The following is a 25,810-nucleotide window of genomic DNA, read 5'->3' on the forward strand; positions in this document are numbered from 1 at the left end:
TGTTTCGGTCATTCAGAAATCCTATTGGCATGGATTGGAAGCACTTGAGTTTTACTAGTTGAGATATAGTACTGGGAAGACACATTTTTGAAAAACTTAGAGCAGAGATGGTATTCAGCCAATTCTGACAGATTCTGGAGAAATGGTAGCAGAAATTTTGAGTAGTTCGGAGAACTGGCAAATAGGCTGGCCCCTCCCTTGCCGCCTCCTGTCCTCCCAGCTGATCTTCTTTTGTTGTCCAGAACAGGAGAACGGAGCTGGAAAACAGGTTAGTGGGGTGGGGAGGGAACGGGGATCTTGCAGTAACCTTCCCCTGCCATGCCCACAAAGCCACATCCACAAAGCCATGCCCACAGAACCGGTAGTAAAAACATTTGAATCCCACTACTGACCTAGACGGTTTTATATCGGGCACTTGCTGGTGATACTTAAAAAGAAAATCTGATCCCCCAAGTCCACATATCACTTCTGCATTAAAAGAAGCACAGATCAAGGATCTGGGATGACTTCTCAGTGATCTCTGCGTTAATCTTATTTCCATCAAAAGCAGTGACTATCTAGAGATTGTCCTTTTTTAATTGTGAGGTTCTCTCCATCAGTTTCCAAGTTTGAGGAAGCACAGAACAGACAAAGAAAATCCTGTAACTTATTAAATAACCAATGGTGACCTTGGGAAATCACCAAAATTTCACTACATTTGAATCCAAAGGAGGGTTTTTTCAAAATTGGAAATAGGGTTGGATGAGCATCTGAAGATCCAAGTTTGAATTCTTATTCCATCTCAGGGTTCACTGGTGACTTCAGACCAATCACATTTCTCAGTTTAACCTACCTCAAACAAGAAGGATAAATCACATTGAATTTGGTAGAAGAATGACTGGTGGAAATGTAACAAATGAACAAAGCAAAGGGTTCTTTTATGTACAGTTGTACAATTGTAATACAAAACATCGATATTCAGCTAAGACAAGGACTTTCCTGCAGGCCAGGAGACAGCTTCTGAGGGTTTCTAGGCTTAACTGAGTAAGTCTGTCTAATAAACTGGTCCCAAATGCTAGGCTGAGATTAGAAATTGTGTTTTGATTATTGATTATTACTATTCGTTCTGCCCATCCATAGAGTATATGTTCTAGCTTTCCAGCACATTGGGATTCACAGCAATTTAATTGCCTCATGAAGATCTGGCAGTAGTTGATTTTCCAACATTAAAAAAGGAAGCACCTGGTGGATTTCAAGATTTACATTCTGCAGAACAGAAATAAATGGTTAGAGTGACCTTATTAACTACCGCTCCCATGGGGCTAGTCATTTCCTGGTGCAAAAAGCAAGAACTGAGAAACTGGGCCATCAGAAATAATTATGTGTAAAGCCGTTACCCCACAAGACAGAATTACCTGAGGAAAAAAGAATTAAGTATGAATCAGCCTAAGATTTAGCCAGCGGGAAAATCCATAAAGATGGATTCTACTGCCCTCTTGTGAAACTTGTTCCTAATTAGAGCTCTGGACTCTGAAAGTGGGGGAATTCGGTGCTGCTGTTGTCTAAGATGCAGAAACTCTGAGCCACAACTGCATCTTAGAAAGATGCTCCAGTGGCAGGAGGAAAGAGGAAGGCCTCAAAAAGCTGGCCTGTGGTGATCTAATGGCATCTACCTCTGTAAGCTCCAGTACTGAGACCATTCAGTTTTCCTGCTCCTTACTCTTTAAGGTGGCTCAGTGGCTATGATGCTGAGCTTGTCAATCAGAAAGGTCAGCAGTTCGGTGGTTAGAATCCCTAGCGCCACATAACGGAATGAGCTCCCCTTACTTGTCCCAGCTTCTGCCAACCTACCAGTTTGAAATCACGTAAAAAATGCTAATAGAAAAATAGGAACCACCTTTGGTGGGAAGGTAACAGCATTCCATGCGCCTTTGGCGTTGAGTCATACCAGCCATATGACTACAGAAACATTTTCAGACAGCATTGGCTCTTCGGCTTTGAAACGAAGATGAGCACCGCCCCCTAGAGTTGGGACGACTAGCACATATGTGTGAGGGGAACCTTTACCTTTACCTTACTCTTTACTGAAACCTCCTGATACCCCTAGGAATCTTTCTTAGCATTGCCTGTCTACCTTCAAGTAAGAGATGTAACATTGTTAACCCCAGGATGACAGATATCCCCCAAATCATGGGTATGTCCCCTCTCCCCAAGAATATTTTAAAATTTTACCTCTGAACTGTAAAGTCTATTTAGCTAAAATCCATATTCTCAAATATGTAAGGACTAAGGAGATAACTGGTTGACATTAGTTTCTAATATAACATAAATTCATTCAAGGTTCTTCCCCTCAATTAGCTCACTTCTTTCATCTGACTTTATCCCCTTTTCTGGACCGTAACTCCAGCATACCAATCTAATACTAGCCAAGTGTAACCTTTGACCTAACAAAAGTGATGCTAATAATACCTGGTCTGTCCTTGGTCTCCTGTTGGGGCAGAGTCAAGATGTGGTGGCCTATTACCATGATAAAGGAGCAGAACTGTCATGGCAACAGGAAATATTCTCCTTATTCCCTGACGTTCTACCCCAGGTGGCTACAGCTACAGATAATGGAGTCAGTCTTATCTCCCCAGGATAACAGGAATCAGAAACCAATGATGAATTGAGGAGATTTGTTTACCTGTGCTTCTTTAAAAGAAAGACGCATTGGTTGCCTGACTTTATTTATTATATTATATTTACAATGCAATTTCCATCAGGGACAAGGGGGTTCACAGAAAGTAGGTTAGTCTTCCATCCAGGCACTAACCAGATTCAGATGTGCTTGATTTCAGCAAGATGTATGTTCAAAACCATATCTTGAGACTTAAGATATCAGCGCTATACTTTGGTTACCTCTTTGGAATCTTAATCCACCCCATCCCACATATTCCTGAGCTCTAACGTCTTGGCCTTAATAATTATCCTCCCCTAATCCCATTCTTCTACCATGAAATTCAGGAGAATCCTCTGAATAACTCCTGTTACCACCCATAGATGTTCCCGCTAATCTACAACATCTTGCACTAGACCAGTGTTTCTCAACCTTGGCGACTTTAAGTCTTGTGGACTTCAACTCCCAGGATTCTGGGAAATGAAGTCCACAGGACTTAAAGTCGCCATGGTTGAGAAACACTGCACTAGACAATGACTATCCTGATAAGTCACTATTCAGTCCAGGAATGGAGAATCAACTGGAAAAAGGCAAATTTATTTCTTGTCCCAGGGAAAAGTGACACCTAAATCTTGTAGACGCTCATGGTAGACGTGGTCAAAACATTCACTCTGTGCCTTAGTCAAGTGATTCTTCCAATCTCCAGAAATCCCTAGAAACCAAAACATAAAATAATAACTCATTAGAGTCAGATATGGTGGAGGAAGCATTCTACGATATTTACCTAAAAGAAATAGGTGGTTTTTCCCAAATAATTTGCTCTGAAATATAAGAGTGTCATCTTAAATTGACTAAGAACACAAAAATAGAGATAGACAATATTTTTCTGACTAATTTTAATTTTGGGGAAGATTGTTATCTTAAAATTATGGTTGTTCCCCTTTGGGATGAATACAGATTCTTCTTGTAGCTTTTAAGAAATATTGAGGACGTAGGTCTGTTCTTAAAATGTTAATGTTTGGATTTCTAAATAATTAGGTTTTTTTCTTCCACATGGAGGAAATGCATTCAGAAATCCAAGTTCTCTATGGGGCTATCACTTGGCCCTTGATATAGAATTCTTAAGAATTATGTCATCAAGATTATTTTGTTGCTGTGTTTTATCAATGCAGATATCAATGCAAATATAGCAATAGCAATTATATACAATACAATAGTAGAGTTGGAAGGGACCTTGGAGGTCTTCTAGTTCAACCCCCTGCCTAGGCAGGAAACCCTATACCGTTTCAGACAAATGGCTATCCAACATATTCTTAAAGACTTCCAGTGTTGGGGCATTCACAACTTCTGAAGGCAAGCTGTTCCACTGATTAATTGTTCTAACTGTCAGGTTCTAAGTTGTTTCTCTCCTTGATTAGTTTCCATCCATTGCTTCTTGTTCTGACCTCAGGTGCTTTGGAGAATAGTTTGACTCCCTCTTCTTTGTGGCAGCCCCTGAGATATCGGAACACTGCTATCATGTCTCCCCTAGCCCTTGTTTTCATTAAACTAGACCACTTCATAGTGCTTTTGCAGCCCTCTCTAAGCGGTTTACAGAGTTAGCATATTGCCCTCAACAATCTGGGTCCTTATTTTACCCACCTCGACAGGATGGAAGGCTGAGTCAACCTTGAGCTTATTTGAACTACCGAACTGCAGCTAGCAGTCAGATGAAGTAGCCTGCAGTACTACACTCTAACCACTGTGCCACCTCAGCTCAATATAAGAAGCCAAATGATCAGACCAGTAAAGGAAAAGATTCATGTTTCTATTTTCTTAACTATTTCAGTTAAGCAGAGCATCACAGAGTATAACAAACTTTGTACTATAAAACTAGGGATCAATTTCTCCACCCTTCTACTCCTCTGACCAGGGATACCTTGAAGAGTTGAATTCCTGCTTTCCAAGAACAACACTGTTCAACTAGGTAGACCAACCTGAGCCAAATTGTTGATCAACGCCAGGCGTAAAGCTGTGAATACAGTCCTGAAGACAATATGTCCCAGACTGATTTGTTGACCAGAGAATGGCAGGAGGCTTGACTGTGTGATGTTAAAAAGTGTGTGTCTTCCATTAGAATTAATTCACTATGTTTTAAAGTGTTTTTTCACCAGCCTGGTCCTCTGCAGACAAGCCAAACCTCATCCCCCAGAATTCAGATTGGTGCTGTGAATCCTAAGAGCTGTAGTCCAAAGCAAGTGAATCAGGCTGAAGAAAGCTAATCTTGAAAATCATTTGATTTCAACACAGGATATAAACAAGGTGGCATAAATGTTTCCAAAGAAATGCTAGAAGTGTGATAAGTATCTCGGAAAGAAGCTGAGGGAACTGAAAGGACAGAGGAGGATCCTGCCAAGTCTTACAATTCAAAATTCCTGTAGCTGGCAAGGAAAGCAAAGAGGTTGGAGTTTAGTGGTATCCCTGTAAATAATATACCCCAACCTTGACCATCTCTGCATGTGGATTTCAGCTCCCAGAATCCCACTGCCAGCATGACCATTGACATTCTGTAGGTTGAAGTCCATACCCCTAAAAATGGCCAAGGTTGGGAACTGCTGCCCTAAAAGATCACCCTGGATGAGGCAAATCCAGATGGCAAATGATTCCCCTTTCCATCCCTTCATTACCTTTGCGAAGGAAAGCACTTTTCTTTTGGTTCATGATGAACTTCGGCGTGAGTGAGAAGTTGGACATCTTATTACTCTTCATGGATTCGAAGGAGGCATTCGCAACCACAGAGTCAATGGCTGCATCATCTAAATCTTTGCCTAAGAACTTGCTGATACGAACAATACTTCCTCGCAGATCCTGGAGGACAATCAGACAAGACAGCCTGAAAACCACTCTGGGTGGCACACACCTGGCATCATTAATTCTGCTCCAAACAGAAAACGTTTCAAACTCAGTTTTAACTAGCGTGTTTCTTCCAAAACCATCAATGCTCTTGCACTGTTGGAGAAACTCTAATCCAGGGAGGGGAACAAAACAATTATGCCCCCACAATATTGTTTTCAGAATGCTTTTTCAGTAAAGCATCCAAATTCATTAACTAGATTTATACATAGTGCTGAGCAATGTTTAACTGGATGTCTTTTGATCTGCCCCAATGGATTACGTCAACTCAACAAGCCAAAGCAGAACCAGACAAATGGAGGATTTAGTACAAAGTCAGAATTCAGCCATTCTTAACCACCACCACCACCTCAAAGTTGGTTTGAATGGTGTTGCCTGAGTCTGAGAAACCCTAGATATAAAAATTCTGGGACCTATTTTGACTCAACAAATGTGTTAATGCCCCTTTCTACACTGGAGGTCCTAGCCAGTCATTATAATCTCTTTTTCATTACAATAGTGCTTGTTATTATGGCCATTATTGACTACTGTTGTATGCAGACAGGCATTTGAATCATACAGATTCAGTCTTCTTCGTTCCCTTCTTAACTGGTAAGGTATCATATTAAATGGGCAATTGAGTATTAAGACTTGGCAATTCTATAACATTTGCCTGTGTAAACATATACAGTACAATAGAAGAGAATATAACTCAGGTTTGAACTACCGTATGGAGATATTGGTGCGTGCTGAGCTTGGTTGTTTGCTTGTAGTTTTATTGCCCAACTAGGCAACATCATCATTGTCATCAGTAGCAAACTCTATAAACAACTTGTACTGAAAATATTTCCTAGTTAAGTAATGAAATGTTTCCAAGGAAACAACCAAGTTCAGAGAGCACCAAGAACTCCATACACAGTACTCATTCCTCTATGACAAAATGAATCATAAATTTATATGTTTTCATCTAACTGGGGGGAAAAAAACCCACACCAAACCTAGTTGATGTGATAAGTTTTTGGTTCAATCTTATATGGGAATAAAGAAAATTGGACTAACTGATTATACTGTGGTTGAATTAACCATGCCTTTGAGTGCTGTGAGAACTCAGGTGTTCAAAAGCACTCTGATTACTGAACGAAGAAGAAAAGTTGACTCATAAATATATGTTGCTTGAAACATAGCAAATAATATACTGTTATTTATGGACCTTGCAAGCTGCCCAAAATCATTTGATAGTAAGTAGATAAATAATCCTTCCCTCATGAACTCAGTCGGTTGTCTAGCAGAGAATAAACTATGTCTTCATGGCACAGATAGGTGGGACAATCTTCTCCACAGATATTTTGCATCTTGGAGAGCATAAAGCAGAGGTCTTCAAACTTGGTGACTTTGCTGGCTGAAGAATTCTGGGAGTTGAAGTCCCCAAGTCTTAAAAGTTTCCAAGTTTGGGGAGCCCTGGCATAAAGCATTGAGTTAGTCAAGGATCTGTGAAAGCAGGACAGCCATCCCTGCTGATTATCACCAAAAGGATAGTGTGAGAATTCCCACACTTTTTAATTACCTTCAGAATTTGGCCATCTCAGCCAAATCCAGGAATCTCCTATTCCTAGTGGTTATATCCAGGGATGAGCTTCAAAATTTTCAGCAACGGGTTCTCTGCCTGGTTGCTGGGTGGGTATGGCCATGGTGAGAGGATGGCCTAGTCAGCCTCCTGCGCCACAGCGTGTGTGTGTGCATTTTTGCCTTCCCAAGGCTTTCTTTGAATTTCCGGGAGGATAAAAACCTCGCTCCCCCAGGCTCTGGAGACCTTCCAGGAGGCCCATTTCCCCCACTCCCCAAGCCTCCATGTGGGCCCTACACTTACCTCACATCCAAAATGGGCCGCATGGAGACTCCTGGGAGAGGGTGGGGGAAGGGCCAGCCATGGTGGGATTTGAACTGGCCGAACTGGCCATAATGTTAGCTACCGGTTCTCCCAAAACCGGGCAAACCCATAGCAGCCCAGCCAGGCTTGTATCTCTGCTCATAACACCCATAAAACCCAATTGAACTGACAAGCAAAATAACATAATAACAACCTCTTGCAACTCCTCATACGTAATGAAGAAGAAGTTCTCTTTGTCCTTCAAGTTCATCCAACCTTTAACATGGTCAAACCAGGATCCAAAAGGCACTGTAATTACAAGAGGAATTAGATGGGAAGATTGAGAGAAAAGTAGACATAGTATGTGGACGGAAGAAGACCAAAATTTCTTCTACACCCATTCACTTACCGTCTCCTTTTAGAAAGTCCTCCAGAAATTGATCCAAGGTCCCAGGGTCTTTATAGGGGTGAAACATTGAAGCAAAATGATAGAGGGACACCAAGACGTCTTTGGGGTTCCTGACTGTGTAGATCATCTATGCACAGAAAAATGTGGGATGGTTGGAAGATGTCGAAAAATTAAGACGCAATATCAGAAAATAGCAGAGCTCATGTGGGTAAACAGGCCCTACTCAAAATAGATTCTGTTCTTTTCCCTGGTCTGCTAGCTATTGATAAGTGTAGTCAGGACAAAATAATAATTATAACAAAGGCAGCCCTTGACTTCCAACCACAGTTGGGCCCAAAATTTTCATAGCTAAGCAAGGCAGTTGTTAATTGAGCCGCACCACAGGTTCTGACCAGTTCTGGAGAACTGGTAGCAGAAATTTTGAGTAGTTTGGAGAACCGGTAAATACCATCTCCGACTGGCCCTGCCCCCATCTATTATCTGCCTCCCGAGTCCCAGCTGATCAGGCGGGAATGGGGATTTTGCAGTAACCTTCCCCTGGAGTGCAGTGGGAACGGAGATTTTACAGTATCCTTCCCCTGCCACATCCACCAAGCCACGCCCACCAAGCCACGCCCACCTAGTAAAAAAATTGAATCCCACCATTGAGCCACACCCCATTTTTGCTACGGTTGTTAAATGAAACATTGCAGTTGTTTAGTGAATCACACAGTCGTTAAGCGAATCTGGCTTTCCCCATTGATTTTGCTTGTCAGAAGTTGGCTGGGAAGGTCCCAAATTGAGATCACATGACCCATAGGACACTGCAACCAACATAATGCCGGTTGCCAAACACCCAGATTTTAGTAATATGGCCACTGGGATGCTGCAACTGTCATCATAACCAGTCATATCACTTTTTTCAGTGCTATTGTAATTTTGAATATTGAATAATGGTTGTAAGTCAAGGACTACCTGTAATAGGCCAATTGTTTTACATCTAAAAGGAAATGACTGGGAATAGAACATAAGCCCAATGAGAAACTTTTTTCCCCAAGTCTTCTGAACTCAGAGGTCTCATTTAAATAGGACCACCAAATAAACTCTGGTTTGGTTTAGTGCAGTAATTTAATATTTAAAACTACAATTTGCCATAGAAACAATATTCATTACTGTTTTCATGGCTTGTTCCTGATTTGGTTTGCACCCCACCCAAGACTCTGTTCAATTTACAGGGGTATCAGCCAAACAACTAAAAATCTGTTCATCTGTAAGATTGATCCTGGCTTGCTCCTGGTTCACTCTATAAACCAATTTAAAAAAAACAAAACAATGACAGAATACACCACACTAGGCCTCAATCCCGACTGTGCTCCGTCACCCAAGCTTACTAATGGAGCAACGGTCAAAGTTACAGTAAGATGGAAGTCTGCCGTGATCATAATTTCCCTCTTACCTTAGCTTTGGATCTGAAGAAAGACTTGGCAAAAAGACGGGCAGGCAGGTGAGAGCTAATAATGCGTGGCGATTTGTTGGCCACAGCTGTCCTGTATCCTATCACTGTCTCGATCCAGGGGCCTCGATCCCAATTGGGTGTGGTTTGGCACCAGGCAGGGTCTCCATTGCTACGGATGAGGCTTAAAATCTCCAGCATCCACACAGTTCCTAAAAAAAGTCCCCATCATTCCAAGAAAACAGTATTTAATCCGTGTGTGTGTGTGTGTGTGTGTAATAAAGTGTTATATATAACATGGTTGTTAAGTGAATCCGGATTCCACTTTGCTTGCCAGAAAGTCGTAAAAGGGGATCACATGACCCCGGGACACTGCAACCGTCATAAATATGAGTCAGTTGCCAAGCATCTGAATTTTGATCACATGACCATGGGGATGCTGCAATGGCTGTAAATGTAAAAATGGTTCAAAAGTCACTTTTTTCAGTGCCATTGTAACTTTGAACAGTCACTAAATGAACCAGAGGTGAGTTCCTACTGGTTCGGACCGGTTCGACTGGGTAGGTAGTAACTCGGCCCATGCCCCTGAACCAGTTCTATCGGCAGCCACCATAGGCGCCGTCATCTTGTTTTTTTACTTCCGCACATGCGTAGAAGCAATTTTTTCACTACTGCACATGCGCATGTAGCACACATCATCCCTGAGTGAACCGGCAGTAAAAGTATCCAGAACCCACCCCTGAAATGAACTGCTATAAGTTGAGGACTATCTGTACACAGCTGTATTTCTCTAAATATGCTCTGACCTGAGTAAAGGCCTGCTTAGTTTCACTCAGAAAGTTGCATCATCTGCCTTCATGCTACTGAATTGGTCTACAGGTGGTCCTCGACTTATGACCAGTTGCTTAGTGACCGTTTGGAATTCTGACAGACTTATCTGGAGGGTACCATACTTACAACCTGGTTCATGAGACAACCCGTAGTCACTTTAACACATTTTGATGCTCGGTAACTGGACTGCATTATATTGGTCGCTAGCAGCATCCTACTGACGTATGTCATTTTATGACAATTTTACTGAAAACTAGCATTTATTTCCGGTTTTCGGCAAAACTGCATCAACCTTGGACCATTGATTCACTTAACACCATGGCATTCCCAACAGGATCCATTATGACTGTAATTCGAGAACTGCTTTGAAAGCTACCTGTTCTCTTAATATTTAGCAAAACCAGGCCAATCATCCGCGATCTGGATGGAATTGCCCAGGCCTAATCAAATCAAAATTAGAACAGCCTTTTCCCAAGCTGGTTGACCTCTCCAGATGTGTGCAGCAATAAACAAACCAGCTGGGGAATTCTGGGAGTTAAAGTCACACATCTGGGGAAGACAGTGGTGAACTAAGCTTATTTTCAATATTTTCCTTCTGTTGTTCCCTCGTTTTATGAGCTGCAATTCAAGCAGGGCTTCCCGGAAATCTACAGAATCCCAATTGTACAATTGCTCCGCTTACGGTAATTCTGAACAACAACAAAGGCATTTTTCTATATACATAATCTCCTTATCTCAGCAACTGCATACAGTAATTATGTATATACTTGCAGATTATGTATTTAATGGTTTTTTTTTGAGAAGATAGTTCTTTTGAGAGAACTAAGAAAATTCCCGCCTGTGAAAGCCAGAAGACCCCATCTCAGCTGACCTCTCTTGGTGTCTAATCCCGTGTTTCTCTATCTTGCAAATTAAGATGCATAGAATTCAAGTCCCAGAATTCCTCAACCAGCCATGCTGGAGAATTCTGTGAGTTGAAGCCCACAAATCTTAAAGTTGTCAAGGCTGAAAAACCCTGTTTTGATCTGAAGTTTCCTGGATACTTCTTTGAGCATTTTGGAAAATACAAATATTTATTTATATTTAATAACAAAGTGGCACAAATGCTTCCAAAGGATGCCGTGCATATTATTATTTAAGCTCATACCATGTAATATCATCCATTTGCCCCTCTATCCTGTGCTTTATAAGAAGTTCCAAGTCAAAACATTTTACAAACTACAATAAATGGAAACAAATGTAAAAGCTTTAGCTATTTTTAAATGTCACATATTAACTGCTAGTGCTGTCTACTGTTGTTGTTTTTTGTTGTTACTTGTTTTTCCCCCCCCAAAAGCAGTGTTTTGTAAAAAATGTTTATGCTATTAATAAGTTAGGTCCCATATGGAAACTAAAGGGAACACTAATTCTATTTTTTCTTTTTAAAAACACAAAATCTATTCAACTTGCTATCACCCACTAATCTGAAGCATTTTCCCTCCCCACAAGTAGCTCAAAAAGTTTCTACCTGATTTCTGATAAGTGACATTGAAAATATCGTCATCTCGGACTTGGAAATCCTTTTCTACCATCTGCAACACAGGTTCTGCATAGATGACTTGAGGAAAACTGAGCCCTTTATATTGGAAATACTCTTTGAACATCCTGAGGCCCAGCAGATAACAGGAAAGTATTTGAAAATAAGTGTGAAACTTGGCGGCAAAACCAAAATCAAAGGATTCTTCCTTTCAGCCAGGAGAATTAGTTGTGTCCTCTGAAAATGAGAACAGATTTATGAGCGTTTGACAATGAGGAAGAGAAAAAGCAGCAGCATGGAGTGGCAGACAGAAAATTGGAACTCAAATTGTCTTAGTTCACGGTCTATTTGCGACTTGAAGAAGAAGAAGAAGAGAAAACCCTCCAGACCTTCCAGATATGTCCAATTACAGCTATAACAGCCAGAATTTCAATTTGGAGGTTATGGAAAGCTGAAGTGATGTAGCAAAGTATCTCTTCTCCCTCGTTAGCTTTTTTCTTTTTATTTGCTCGGTCTTGAGACAATAAGAATTTGTTTGAGCATTCTCGCACGCACGCGTACAGCTTCTCTCCAAGCTTAGATGCTATGTGTAAATCTCAGGCTTCATTTTTTTTTAAAAAAAGCAGAAAAATCCCTACTGGAACGAATTAAAATCTCATCTAGGATATAATGAGAATTTCATTCACGTGTGGGTTATGGTTGGTGTTGTTTTTAATAAATTACAGAATTGGCAACTCCTTTTAAAAGTGGAACAAAAACTCTTAAGCTTCTTCTTCTGAGCAGCGTCTGGTCATGTTAGGAAGCTGTTAGATACATCTTACTCCATACTCTGTGCTAGAAATACATTTATCTATTGCGTTTTGGCTGTTGGAGGTTAGTGAGAATTTTGCTAAGTTTGTTTTTAAGATAAGTGCTTCAAAACAAACTCAAGTTTATTTATAAACAGGATCAAAAGTAATGTTTTAGGTATATTTCGTTACAGTGCAAGATTGAAAATACTAGATTCTTTAAAAAAAAAAACAGGAGAAAGCAAAATTAATAGATTAATTCATGTTCAGTTTTTTGTATTTACTTCCTTCTTTTCCTGAAAGAAACTAAGGCAGGAATTCCCTCTCCCCTGCTTTATCCTCAGAACAACTCTGTGAGATAGGTTAGCCTGAGAAGTAGCAATTAACCCTACCGTATATACTCAAGTATAAGCCGAGTTTTTCAGCCCACTTTTTGGGCTGAAAAAAGGCGCCTCGGCTTATACTCGAGTCAGTGAAAAATTTGCCCAAAATGGAGGAGAAAAAGGGGCGGGGCCATGCCGCTGGGTGACGCTTGTGAATGGCCCGGCGCCCCTGTGAGTTTCCCCTCCCTCTGTGTCAGTTTGCCGCGCAGCGCGCACCGCACCATCCCCCCTCCTCACGTTCTAATGTAATGCAGGGCTGTCTTACGATTCCCCTTCCTCCCCCTCCTGCAGCTCTGCAACGATGTCCCACCTCCTCCTTGTTATGGCAAGCAGCCACATAGCGATGTCCCACCTCCTCTGGTACAGTGATCCAATGATAGGAATCACTGTGCCGTGTGTCATAGGAGGCGGGACATTGCTCCCGCGGCTGCACGGGACATCATCATCACAGTGGGACATCAGCATCATGAGGTGAGTGAAGTATTTCATTGAATACACTGCTAGTTTACTGTTTTTTTCTTTGAAATAAATATTCAAAAACATTATTGGTATCTATTTTTATTTTTGAAATTTACCGGTAGCTGCTGCATTTTCCACCCTAGGCTTATACTCGAGTCAATTTCCAGTTTTTTGTGGTAAAATTAGGTGCCGCGGCTTATATTCGGGTCGGCCTATACTCGAGTATATACGTAAGTTACTCAGTGAGTTTCATCACTAGGTAGAATATTGAGTTGGTTTCCTCATCCTGATCCAACATTATGATCACTAAACTACACTGGTGCACTAATTATGTCTTGTCTTCTAGGCCTGATGCTGTTAGAGTAGACAGTTCTAGAAAGATTAAACAGGCAAGAAAAAAGACCTTGACTGGGTACTTAATAGCATTAGAATATTAATTGTAATAACAATAATGCCTTTAATATCATCAAACAACAACTTCTGCCCATCTTAAGACTTTGATATCAAACTCGATTTCACTGAGGGCTGGATCAGGGTTGTTTAATCTCGGGAGGGAGGGGCCGGGATGGGGTGGGCATGGCCAGCATGACATCACTTGTGTTGGGGGCGCTTGTGATGGTCCAGGCATTCTGCCAGTGAAAACGGGCTCCTGGACTCCGTTTTCGGTTCTGATGGCCTCCTGCAACCTTCTACCAGTGAAAATAGAGCTTAGGGGGTAGGGGCGCAGCCCTCGCGAGCTCCGTTTTAACTATCAGAGGCACGGTGGGCCAGTCCTTCACTGTTTCCAGGGCAGCCCCAAGATCAAGATCTAAGCTTTGAGTTTGACACCCCTGCAATAGGTGAATAAAAATGTTGATTGGCTGATTGTGCAGTTATCTATAATAATAACAATAACAATAAGAGTGTAGATGAAGATGTTCACTATAAAGACAGATAGTCCTTGACTTATGACCACAATTGAGCCCAAAATTTCTGTGGCTAAGCAAGACATTTGTTAAGTGGGATTTGCCCCATTTTATGACCTTTTTCGCCACAGTTTTGAAGTGAATCACTGCAATTATTAAGTTAGTAACGTGGTTGTTAAGTGAATCTGACTTTCTCATTGACTTTGCTTGTCAGAAGATCTTAAGAAGTGATCATATGATTCTGGGACACGGCAACCGTCATAAATATGAGTCAGCTACCAAGCATCTGAATTTTGATCACTTGACCAGGGAATCCTGCAAATGTGTAAACGTGAAAAATGGTCATAAGTTACTTGTTTCAATGCCGTTGTAACTTTGAATGGTCACTAAATGAGCCGTTGTAAGTCAAGGACTACCTGTATCTGGGTTGACATCATGCACACATAAGAAGAAGGTTAGAAATGAATGCATCATGAGAGTGAAGAAGGTCTGAAACTCCAAATTAAGTGCAAGAAGTACCATCAAGGCAATTAAACCTGGGAAATTCCAAGCATTAGATGCACAGCTGGAAGAGTGGACCGGACTTATGCAGAACTAAAAGCTCTGGATAGGAAGACTAGAAAAATAATGACAATGAATCATGCCCTTCATTAGTGCAGCGGTGTTGACAGACTCTACTACTTACCAGGGAGTATATGTGGGCGTGAAATGTTTCAAGTACACCAGATAGCTAAAGAAATAAAAAGGGCATGGGAAGAATATCTGAAGGATAGTGAAGAACATGCAGTGAGCTTGATATACCATGAAGGCTTACTAGTTCCAGAGAAACCAGGCTGGCCTATAAAAAAGACTAAATGACATGGCGAGGCAAACTACTACAAGCCAGTATACACCCCCCCCCAAAAAAAAACACTAACAGGCAAAGGAGATAACAGCAAAACCTAACAATGCTAAGAGTGGGAAAGCTGAAGAAAGTAACGGAGGGACTAATTCTGGCTGCAGTAAGACTTAAGAACAAATGCGTATAAAGCCAGAATTGAGAAAACAGCAACAGGCACCAAATGCCTGCAAAGAAGCTGAAGAAACAGTGGGTCACTTAGTTAGTTGAGAAGATTGTATAAGACTGACTACAAATACTCTGTTTCTCTGAAAATAAGACCTATCCCCAAAATAGGACCTAGCATGTTTTTCTGCATACGCCTAATATAGGTTTAGCCCCCCCCCCCCCCAAATAAGATCTACCAAAGACTCTGTGCAGCTGGCTGCCCACCCATTCCTCTGGTTGCTTGAGGCACCGTGGCCACGAGGTGAGTCGAGGAGGTGGAGCTGCCCCATGCGCTTCGCACCGGCTTACCTCAGGGTCCTGAAGTCGGATCATCCACACCCCGATATCAGCCTTGTGGCGGCAGCACCAGTAGCCATATGCAATAGGAGCCCACATGCCCGCCGGCCCATTTCTTCTGCTTGTTCGCGGCCGCAACGGAGCAGGAGGCTGAGTGGTATGCTAGTGCTGCACCCGCAAGGCAAGGCAGGTATCAGGGCACGGGTGGCCTGACTGCAGGGGCCCTGAGGTAAGCCAGTGCAGGGCGCGTAGGGCAGCTCCATCCTCCACTTCATGGCAGCGGCAGCGGCATGCCATGTGGCTTCCTGCCCCGCTGTGAGCAAGTAGAAGAAGTGGGCCTCCCATAAATTGGGGGGGGGAGAAAATACCCCCAAAAATAACCCCTAGTGTTTATTTTGGGTCCCAAAAGAAAATAAGATCTGGACTTATTTTGGGGGAAACATGGGTGGTGGTATGACAAAAAGAGCATCAATGTAATGTAATAGCATAAATTTCACTTTCCTGCAAGCAAGAACTGATCGGAAGACAGAATAATAGAAAATGAAAAAGCTACAGTTCTCTGTAACTTTAGAATACAAACAGACAAGTACCTGTCACATCACGCCCCCGACTTAACAATTGTTCATAAGAAAGACAAAGAAGTCTAGACATTGGACATGGCAATAGCTGAAAAGAGGGGACTAGAAGAGAAAGGAAAGGAGAAGTTCACAAAATGCTAAGACTTTGAAACAGAAGTAGAATGATTGTAGAAAGCAAAGGTAGTATCAATAGTAAAAAAAAATCTCCTTGGGTGCAATTCTAAACATCTGGAATGCCGTTGGCATTGACAAAAATCACCACCAGACAATTGCAAAAGGCAGCTTTACTCAGAACAGCTTATAGACAGACCATTAATACCATCAAACAACAAGATCTGCCTATCCCTAGGTCCTTGGTAAGGATAAAAAATCCAGTCTAAAAATCTGGTGACTGTGCATCCATCCAGCATAATGCTTCAACTTGCTCCTTATTTACCTTTGAACCTTGTCCGATAAGTTATTTAGCTTTGGAAATGGAAGTCAACTGGAGTCACTTAAAAATCATGGGTTGTTGTTGTTGTTTTGCTTCATTCTTTTTCTCTAAAGCCACTTGAAATAACTCCCACATTCTGTAACACGAAGAAGTACTTACTTTTTTATGATCTGAACCTGAGCATCAACCAGTTTCATTGGATGACCCTATCTTCTAGTGTTGAGAGAGAGAGGGAGAGAGAGGAAGCAAGAGAGAAGATCCTTTGCCATCTGCATCACTCATCATCAAAGACAGTATGTGGGATGAAAGCACACCCAGCACTGGAAAGGTTTTTTGTTTCTATTTATTGTAATCAAGTAGGGTTCCCTGAAGGGTTGTTCCCCTCCTTCTCACCCAAAACAAGCGCTGGAGTGGCATTGGAAAAAGCAGGCATCAATATTGCAATACTTAGGAGGAACCTGCCCTGCCAGTTGGGCCTGACCTGGGGAGGTCTCTTCCTACACATTGTCATAAGTAATGCCAGGGCAGTGATGACTTCCATGGGAGATGCATCTGAATTTCCCAAACTGGGTATTAAGGCAGCTCTTAGCAAACAAAAAAGCAGCTTCTATGATAATGCCATTAATATGTTTGGGCACCCACCCCATGAAGCTACAGAACACAGCGGGATTTTTTGATGTCTCTCAAGATTTGGTTATTCAGCAAAGCTGTCTTCTCTTTTTCTTCCCACCCACTAGCCACACTGTTAAGGAAAGGACAGAATGTCAATACACAGCAAGGTTGTGAAGAATTATAGGTGGACCTTAGATGGAGAGATGCAAAAATATGCTTGAGGACAATTAGAGGATTCAAGAATCAGAAAGAGGGAGGCTCTACACTTATCCAATTGACATTAATTACCTTTTGAAGTTGCATTCATAATCAGAATCATTTAAGCATTGTTATTAGATCTTCCTTTCTTTAAATTAACCTTCATGGAGAAACTCATGCAGTTTTCTTAACAAGAAGATGGAAGTGCTTCCCATGGTCTTTTTCTAAAGTGTTATTCCAACTTCCCAGATTAGATTACAGAGCTGGAATGTCTTCCATCCAAGTACTAAACCGAATCAGGCTCTAATTAACTTGTTTTATAAGATCAGCCAAATGTAAATAGAATCATAGCATTGTTGACTGGTTCATTCAACAACCAGTTTGGTTGTCCCAAGGGTGTTTTTCCCAAAAGGCAACTGGACTTTCTCTATGTTTTCTTTGAAAACATTTCGCTTCTCATCCAAGAAACTTCTTCGATTCCGAAGAAGAGGCTTCTTGGATGAGAAGTGAAGCATTTTCAAAGAAAACACAGAGAATGACCCGTTGCCTTTTGGAAAAAAAATATTTTTGGAAAAGCCATGACCTGGATCAGGGGTCAGCAACCCATGGCTCTGGAGCCGCATGTGGCTCTTTCATCACTCTGCTGCGGCTCCCTGTCACTGATTGGTAAAAGGAAAAAGGACGCTGTACTAGGAGGAGGCTCTATGATGTGGGAACCGGATTTCCAGTCGGTTCCAGAATTGAAAGCAGGGGCTTCCAGTTAGGACCTTTGTGGCTCTTTGAATGTTTAAGGTGGCCGACCCTGAGCTGGATGATTGAGAATCTCCATAGACAAGCAGTTATGTTGTTTATGATTTATTATATTAAATTACAATTGGCTGGATTCACAAAACAGGTGGTGCCATAAACCCCAGCGGGCTGAATCCATACAACTGGAACCAAACTTGACTTGTTTTAATTGAACATGAAGTGCTAACCCAATAGCAATAGCAGTAGACTTATATACCGCTTCATAGGCCTTTCAGGCCTCTCTAAGCGGTTTACAGAGAGTCAGCATATTGCCCCCAACAATCTGGGTCCTCATTTTACCCACCTCAGAAGGATGGAAGGCTGAGTCAACCCTGAGCCGGTGAGATTTGAACCGCTGACCTGCTGATCTAGCAGTAGCCTGCAGTGCTGCATTTAACCACTGCGCCACCTTGGCTCAGTTCCACTGTGGAGCAGGGAGTTACTCCATCCATCCTGCAGTCACTGCAGGAAACCTACTAGTCTCCTCCCATTGTGGCTGGGGATTTTCATCCACTTTGGTTTCAGACAAGAGTCGGGCAGCCAAATGAATACAAAGAATAGGATAGAATAAGGATAGGATAGGACAGGACAGGACAGGGACAAGGATAGAGTAGAGTAAGAGTGGGAGTGGGAGTGGGAATAGAATAGAATAGAATAGAATAGAATAGAATAGAATAGAATAGAATTCTTTATTGGCCAAGTGTGATTGGGCACACAAGGAATTTGCCTCTGGTGCGTGCTCTGGGGCTGAAATTCAGCTAGAATACATAATGCTATAGGTCTTATATGCGTTCAGGCAGCATTATCAACTGATCGGGAATGTCAGAACCAGAACTTCATTAAGCTGTTTTTTAAATTATGGTTTACCAAATAAACTGAAATTGGCTAGGCTCACCCAAACTTAAACCAGACCTAGCCAATCACATTCTGGTTTACCACAGAGCTGATGAGCCAGGCTATTGTATGACTACTCTCCTTTGTATAAGCAAAAAAAAAAAAAAAAAAAAAAAATCAAAAGTGAGGTTTGTTTTTTTGCCTTGACATCACTTTCAAAACTCATGTTACTTTCCAACACAGGTTTGTGGTTATAAAGCATAGCGTAAACAGATTGAAGTAAAACACGTTTGTGAAAACAATATTTGTTCACTCAACTGCACCTTGCCCTGGGATGGAGCGCAGAAGGAAAATGGTTGTCTGAGGTGAGACTAGATATGCAGCCATCAGAAGCTTCCTTCCCCGTTCTGGGGGAATACCATCAAAGCAAGGGGAAACCATTCAAGAGCCACTGAGGGAAACATCCTCTAGGACTGCAAGAATAAAAGGTCAAAAGAAAAAGAGGAGTCTTGCTCACCAGTGTGGAAAGTCCCCCAAAGAATTAAATATTTTGAGGAATATTAAAAAGGCAGAATATGGAGAAACATGTTTTTAGAGGCAGAAAGCAGCCCCCACCTTTTCTTAATGCCCCACAGGAGATGCCAGCACTTAAGAGATAAAAGGGCTTATTGAAAGAAGAAGCCAACTATCTAGATGGCTCTAAGCAAATACTGGATGTTGTTAATACCAAGATTAATACTAGACCAATAATCAAGCAGTAAACAATGCACTAATCGAGGAACTATCAACTCAGACAAACAATCAAACAGTAAACAAACAACTGTACGTACACTAAATACCTACTGGGGGAAAGTACAGATTCCCCTCTCCCAAAAGTAATTTTTTATCTTCATCGCAATCATTGTAGATAAGCTAGTGAAATTTAGAGTAGTGTGAGAATTTGAACCTGGTCTCTTCTAACCAAGAAGTGAGTAAACGGGTTACCCATTAACTCCTTCTTCAAGGCTTCCAGGTACATTTTCAGCCACCCATGATGAAAATAGTTGGCATGATCTTTTCCCCATTTTGACTCAGGAAAATCTCCTCCCAAAAGACTTAATCTACATTTAAACAAGCAGAAAACCTCAAATTCTCCTTGACATATGACACTAAGAAAGCCTGCCCACCTACCTTTTGTTTGGTGTCTTAAAGCGAATGCTGCAGATGTTAAGTGGATGCTGCAGTCGTTAAGTGAACACTGAAGTTGTCAAGTGACCCAATGGTTCACTGTGGGTGCAGCTTTGTCAAAAACTGGAAGTAAGTAGCAGTTTGGGGCAAAACTGTCATAAACCACAGGATGCTGCAAATGGCCACAAATGTGGCCATGATACTGAATGTTCAATCATTTGATCATGGAGAGGGTCTGACATCGGAACTTCAAATCCAGGTTGCAAGTCCCCTTTCTTGAGTCAGTCTGAACTTCAAATAATCACTTAACAACTGGTTATTAAGCATAATGCATACCCGCTGACCACAGCCCTCATCCTTCCTCAAAATGTTAAAAAGGGCCTCTAGTTCTTCAAATTGTCATCTTCTGATCCAGCCATTGTATCTCTGGACTTGGATGGTTCAATAGGCCAAGTACTTAGATCAATTCACGTGTCTCTCTGTGGCTTCTTCCAAAGTGCCTTCCACAAGGGTCTATTGCTGTGGCCTGCCAGCAGCCAATGGATTTGGCAGCAGATTCGGGCAGTGAGGAGGTTGGGGAGGAACATGGGCCAATCCTGGAGTCTGGGGAAGGCTCTGATGAGGGCTCTGTGTCGGAGGCAGAAAGGGGGCCAGAGCCGTATACCAGAGCTGCATTCAGAGGTAGACATCAGTGAGGCAGACGAAAAGCTGGAGCCTGTTCCCAGTGTACGCATGCACAGAGTTGCCAGGCAAAGGGAACAGCTAAAGAACAGGGCTTGACTTGGGAGTAAGGCATGGGTGGGTTTCAACCGGTTCGCGGCGCTCCCCGCGATCCGGTTGGTTGCCGAACCCGGAAGTAAGTAACTTCCGGGAACGGCGAAGCCCCCCCCCCGCGCCTGCTCCTTACCTAGTTTTGCCGAATTCTGCGCTTCCATGCATGCGCAGGACGCATACAGCGCCTGCGCGATCCTCCAAGAGCAGCTGGAGCATCGCACAGACACTAGTACGCATGCATGCACTGCGCACGTGCGTGTCGCATGCACTGTGCACGTGCACACATCACGTGCGCTGCGCACGTGCGCACATCGCGTGCATGCGCGAGGACGCTGCCGGCCTCGTTCCAACCGAACCAGTTGGAACGGGGTGAGAAACCCACCCCTGGAGTAAGGCCATAGGTGGATGATGAATGGTCCTTCCCAGAGGAAATAAAAGAGGAGCAAAAGGGGAAGGGAGTTTGCTGGAGATAATTAGTTCACTTAATTGATTTGTGACTCTCCGAGACTCCTTGCCAAGTTTTGCAGATATCAACCTGGCAGCTCTCCAAGCCAGATAAGGTCTGTGACTGTAAATCCTCCCTTGAAAGACTGGAGGCTGGATGCGAATGAGCAGAATTCACAGTAAATTAATAAAAGGGGTTTTTGTCGGGACAAGGAGTTGCTTGGGAAGCCAAGGTCAGAACATCTATGACAATTTGTTGCGGTCAACTCACCATGGCCAACTCACCATGGCCAACTTGCCACAGCTAACTGACTGTGGCCAACTTGCTATGGGACAACTTGCCATGGCCAACTCGGCGCGAGACAACTCGGTGCAGGGCAAGAGTTACACTAATATCAAAGAAATGGTGGAATAGAATCGTTAAAGAAAGAGTGCAAAAGGAGGGGCAAAATGAAATCTGAATGACAAAAATGAAAACAAGTTTTTATTTATTTTAAATTAATTAATTAAATTGATCAATTGTCCTGCGGCGAGTTGTCCCACAGCGAGTTGGCCGTGGAGAGTTGTCCCACAGCAAATCGGCTGTGGTGAGTTGGCCATGGAGAGTTGGCTGTGGTGAGGGGGCAACAGCAAGTTGGCTGCGGCAATTTGTCCCTGTTGTCGCCTGTCGGCCACCAGCCCCTCCAGCAACCATATCAGAGGAGGAGGATGTGTTGGAGTCAGGGTTAGTATCAAGGCAACCTGAGAGCTCCGAGAGGGAAGAGGGAATGGAGTTGGCAGACAGAGAGCAACAGAGGCAGAGCCTGGGCCATTTGTACAAACTGCAATTTGCATCATGCAATCATCCATTCTCTCTTCTCTATAATTTTACCAACTACGTTGTCGACAATAAAAGTCTTCACTGAAGACCTCTTGAACTAATACCCAGCAGATCAGTTTCTAAACCGCTGGGTTTGCTCACCAGATATTCCATCTTTTTTTTTCTTTTTAGTAGAGAAAAACTGAGAAAGAGGGAAAGGCAAAATAAATGCATGATGATTTTTGATTACTAGTGCCTTTAGGGAGCATGTTCAATCTGAATCTAATCCAACATATTTCACTGGTAACACAAGGATAAACAAAGGAATTGGTATATCAGCATAATCATTATTCTTCCTGCCTAATTTATCTCTGTTTGCTCTCCGGTTTGACAATCCCCCCCTCCTCAGTTGTCCCCCCACCTCATAACTTAGGGACTTTCAATTTTTCTCCTTTGGAAAAAAAAAACTAGGTTTCTTGGAACAAACGCATCAACCTCCCACACCCCCTCCCCACACCCCCAGAAGAGGCTGCAAATCTCAAACAACCTGGCAACCCTTTCTCCCACAGGCTATTCTCTGGAGAAATTAAGAGCGAACCTACAGTAGTCAAAATAAACACTCCAGCTCTATTTCTGTCCTTGCCACTCTAGCAGCTTTGCCGCTCTAAATGTACAGCAATTAGTGCATTTCCCAAAGTTACTTGCTTGGAGAAAGAGATCCGTGCATTTGGTGAGTTAGCTAGATGTCTTGGCAACCCAAACCTCTGTAGTCCCAGGGGATGGGCATTTCCAACCAGCTTGCCTTCCCCTTGATAATCAAGTGCTCCTACCGAAATAGTTGAAATAGTCCCTTGTCCCGAGAAGAGATTCAGGCTACTAAAACGACATATCAAACAGCTTGCACTGCAGATGTTTGGGGAAAGGTTATGTTAAATCTCCACTCAATATGGTAATGTTAGAGAAGCCATCTTAATTCCCTAGCCAGAATGAAAAGTGATCTTAATCAAAGGACAGTTTGGCCAAGTGGTTAAGTAACTAGGCTAAAAAACAGGAAATGGTGAGTTCTTATCCCATCCTTAGGCATGAAAACCAGCGGGCTATCTTTGGGCCAATCACCAGGAGACTGTGAGTTCTAGTCCCATCTTAGACATAAAAGGCAGCCAGGTGACTTTGGCCTAGCCCCTCTCTCTCAGCTGAACTTACCTCATAGAGTTGTTGTTGTGAGGAAAATAGGAAAGGAAACAAATATTAGGTGTGTTTGCCACCTTCAGTTTTTTTATAAATAGATTATGTACAGTGTAGCTGTCTTTGGAGCCCCCCCACCCCACCCCAAGACTCATCCTGTGGGCATGCAGAGATGCCCTATACTCCCATCTAACCAAGATACAGCAGTTTAAATTAAAACACCAATAAGCATAATGCATTTATGTTTCTAAACTACCTCTCCCATCCCAGAAACTTCAAGGCTGAAAATTCTGTGTTCTTTCGGATGAAGCCACTATGCCATGACCAATTATAGGTCTTTATATACCGAAAACAAATATAGAAATTGCTCAAAGATATCCCCCACCCCTGTGAATGACTATCCTGTCACAGCTACAAAATTTAGGCAACAGGGAGATTGTGCAGAGAGTTCAAATCTCATGTTTCTCCTTGCTACCACCCACTCTTTGTCCAGATCAATTTTTATGAATAGCTGGATGCAGAAGAAATTCCAATTTATCTATAGCATATAAATAATAGTTTCCTTTCATCAATCCATTTCTGTAGGCAAATTTCCTCACCTTTCTTTAAAATACCATAGAAACTAAGAATCCATCATCACCTCCAGCCTTTGCAAACTAACAACTTTCCTATCCAACTATCATACCTGGCTAGTGGTGAGAAAAGCCAGAAATCATGGCTTACCTTCCCCCAAAGTCTCCTATCCTACTTTATATTAGTGCCCTCTTCTCTTCTCTCCCCTCCTTTCCCCTCCCCTCCCCTCCCCTCTCTACCCTTCCCTTCTCTCTCCCTCCACCCTTGTCTTGTTTTTATTCTGGATTTTTCCCATCTCCCTCTCCTCCATTTTTCATTGTTTTTTTTTCTTCCCTCTTTTCCTCTAGCCTCTCACTTCTTTTTATTCTTTGCTTCCATCTCCCCTTCCCTCTCAAAGAACATCTCCCTGTACCAACCTTCTAGAGACAAAGAAGACATTGTCTATTGTCCTTTCAGCAGTCATTCCAAGAGCATTGACACACACACACACACCTACCTCTTGCACATAACTTTTGGATTTCACTTAGTCTTGGATGCTGCACACCCAGGTACAATCAACCCATCACAATCTTCACCTCATCCACAATGGAACCTGATCCAGCCTTCTGCTGCTTCCTACAGGTACTCACCCCTCTGAATCACAAACAGGTCTATCAAACTCAGGTGTTTTCTTTTTATACTCTTGCTTCAAGCTTTGATATGATTGCCTATCCCACCCACAGGCTCTCTTTCCTGCTTACCTGGATTGTGCACAACTGTTTGCCCAGTTGATACCTAGGAGATTTTATGGTTCGAGCATTTCCCCCAAGGTTAAACAGTTGATTGACTGTAGTGGTTTGCACCAAGAGACTAATGCAGTGCCAGGTGTGTTGACTTCTTGGAAATAAATTAGCTGGTTATCATCCCCATACCATAAAGGTAGGTGAGCAGTTAGATGAAAGGGTCACCGGCACTGTAGTTGCCAGATCCAATCATAAGAAAGGGAGATAGTATGTCTTAATGCACCGAAAAACACTCAATTAAGGGGGAGGGGGAAAACCTGTTGAAATTATTTGTGATATTGAAGATTGAAGGGACAAAATCTATACAGGCTAGCCTTTGACCTGCAATCATAATTAAGCCTGAAATTTCTGTGGCTGAGCAAGACAAGTTGTTAAGTGAGCTTTGCCCCATTTTATAATCTTTCTTGCCGCAGTTGTTCAGTGAATTACTGCAGTTATTAAGTTAACAACATGGTTGTTAAGGGGATCTAGCTTTCCCATTGATTTTGCTTACGAAAGTCGCAGAAGGTGATTACATAACCCCCCAGGACAATGCAACAGTCATAAATACCTGCCAGTTGCCAAGCATCTGAATTTTGATCACATGACCACCAGGGGTGTTGCAATGGTCATAAGTCAACTTTTTTCAGTGACATTTTGTAACATCAAACAGCCAAAGAAGGAATGGTTGCAAGTTGAGGACTACCTGTAAAGTTTTTTATTACTCTGGGCCTGAGTTAAATTCCTCCTTTTTCTCTAACATATTTGTTGAATACTAGCGCGGGAAAACTAGCGCGCGAACAAAGGACTCCTTCCTGATTGGTTCCCGGGCGGAGCCGGTTCAATCCTCGCCCTGATTGGCCGAGCTACTCGACGCCCCATTGGCTCCTCGTTCAAACCCGGGGGTATAAATGTAGGGCGCGAAACACGCCACGTCGAATCGCAGTTTACTATGAGCTGAATAAAGTCACTTTCCTCTTAACTCTTGTCGCGTCCTTCCCTTCGCTCCGAGATACAAAACTGGCGACGAGGATGGGATCCCGATTCCCGCGACCACGGAGAAGAACAGCCAGCTGCCACCGCGTCTGAACCAGCTAGCACGCTACCCTCGGGCCAAGAACGCCGGCAGCGAACGCGAAATTTTCTCCGTCATTCCCTCCCTCTCTCCGGCTCCACATCACGATGGCGTCATCGCTTCCTCCTTTCGCGCCATTCGGCGGAGCCA

The 25,810-nt window shown here is 42.7% G+C and overlaps 1 protein-coding gene across 1 annotated transcript; it reads right to left on the reverse strand.

Moving 5' to 3' along the window:
• Positions 1-3,204: 3,204 nt before the first annotated feature.
• SULT2B1 (sulfotransferase family 2B member 1) lies at positions 3,205-24,438 on the reverse strand. Its single transcript, XM_014052964.2, has 7 exons — positions 24,321-24,438; positions 11,553-11,798; positions 9,218-9,426; positions 7,783-7,909; positions 7,588-7,682; positions 5,302-5,482; positions 3,205-3,347 (listed from the first exon to the last, which is right to left on the reverse strand). The coding sequence occupies exons 2-7, from the start codon at positions 11,686-11,688 to the stop codon at positions 3,232-3,234; spliced, it is 864 nt and encodes a 287-aa protein (XP_013908439.2). The 5' UTR covers positions 11,689-11,798; positions 24,321-24,438; the 3' UTR covers positions 3,205-3,231.
• Positions 24,439-25,810: the final 1,372 nt, after the last annotated feature.

This window comes from Thamnophis sirtalis, unplaced genomic scaffold, assembly GCF_051295495.1.
Source record: "Thamnophis sirtalis isolate CommonGarterSnake01/CBP01778 unplaced genomic scaffold, rThaSir2_p1.2 scaffold_4, whole genome shotgun sequence".
NCBI classification, from domain to species: domain Eukaryota; kingdom Metazoa; phylum Chordata; class Lepidosauria; order Squamata; family Natricidae; genus Thamnophis; species Thamnophis sirtalis.

Coding starts and splice junctions, on each gene's coding strand:
- SULT2B1 (XM_014052964.2), bottom strand. CDS start 11,688: ATGTTCAAAGAGTATTTCCAATATAAAGGGCTCAGTTTTCCTCAAGTC. Junction 9,427..11,552: donor TGTCACTTATCAGAAATCAG/GTAGAAACTTTT, acceptor GACTTTTTTTAG/GAACTGTGTGGATGCTGGAG. Junction 3,348..5,301: donor AAGTGCTTTCCTTCGCAAAG/GTAATGAAGGGA, acceptor TTTGGTTTCTAG/GGATTTCTGGAGATTGGAAG.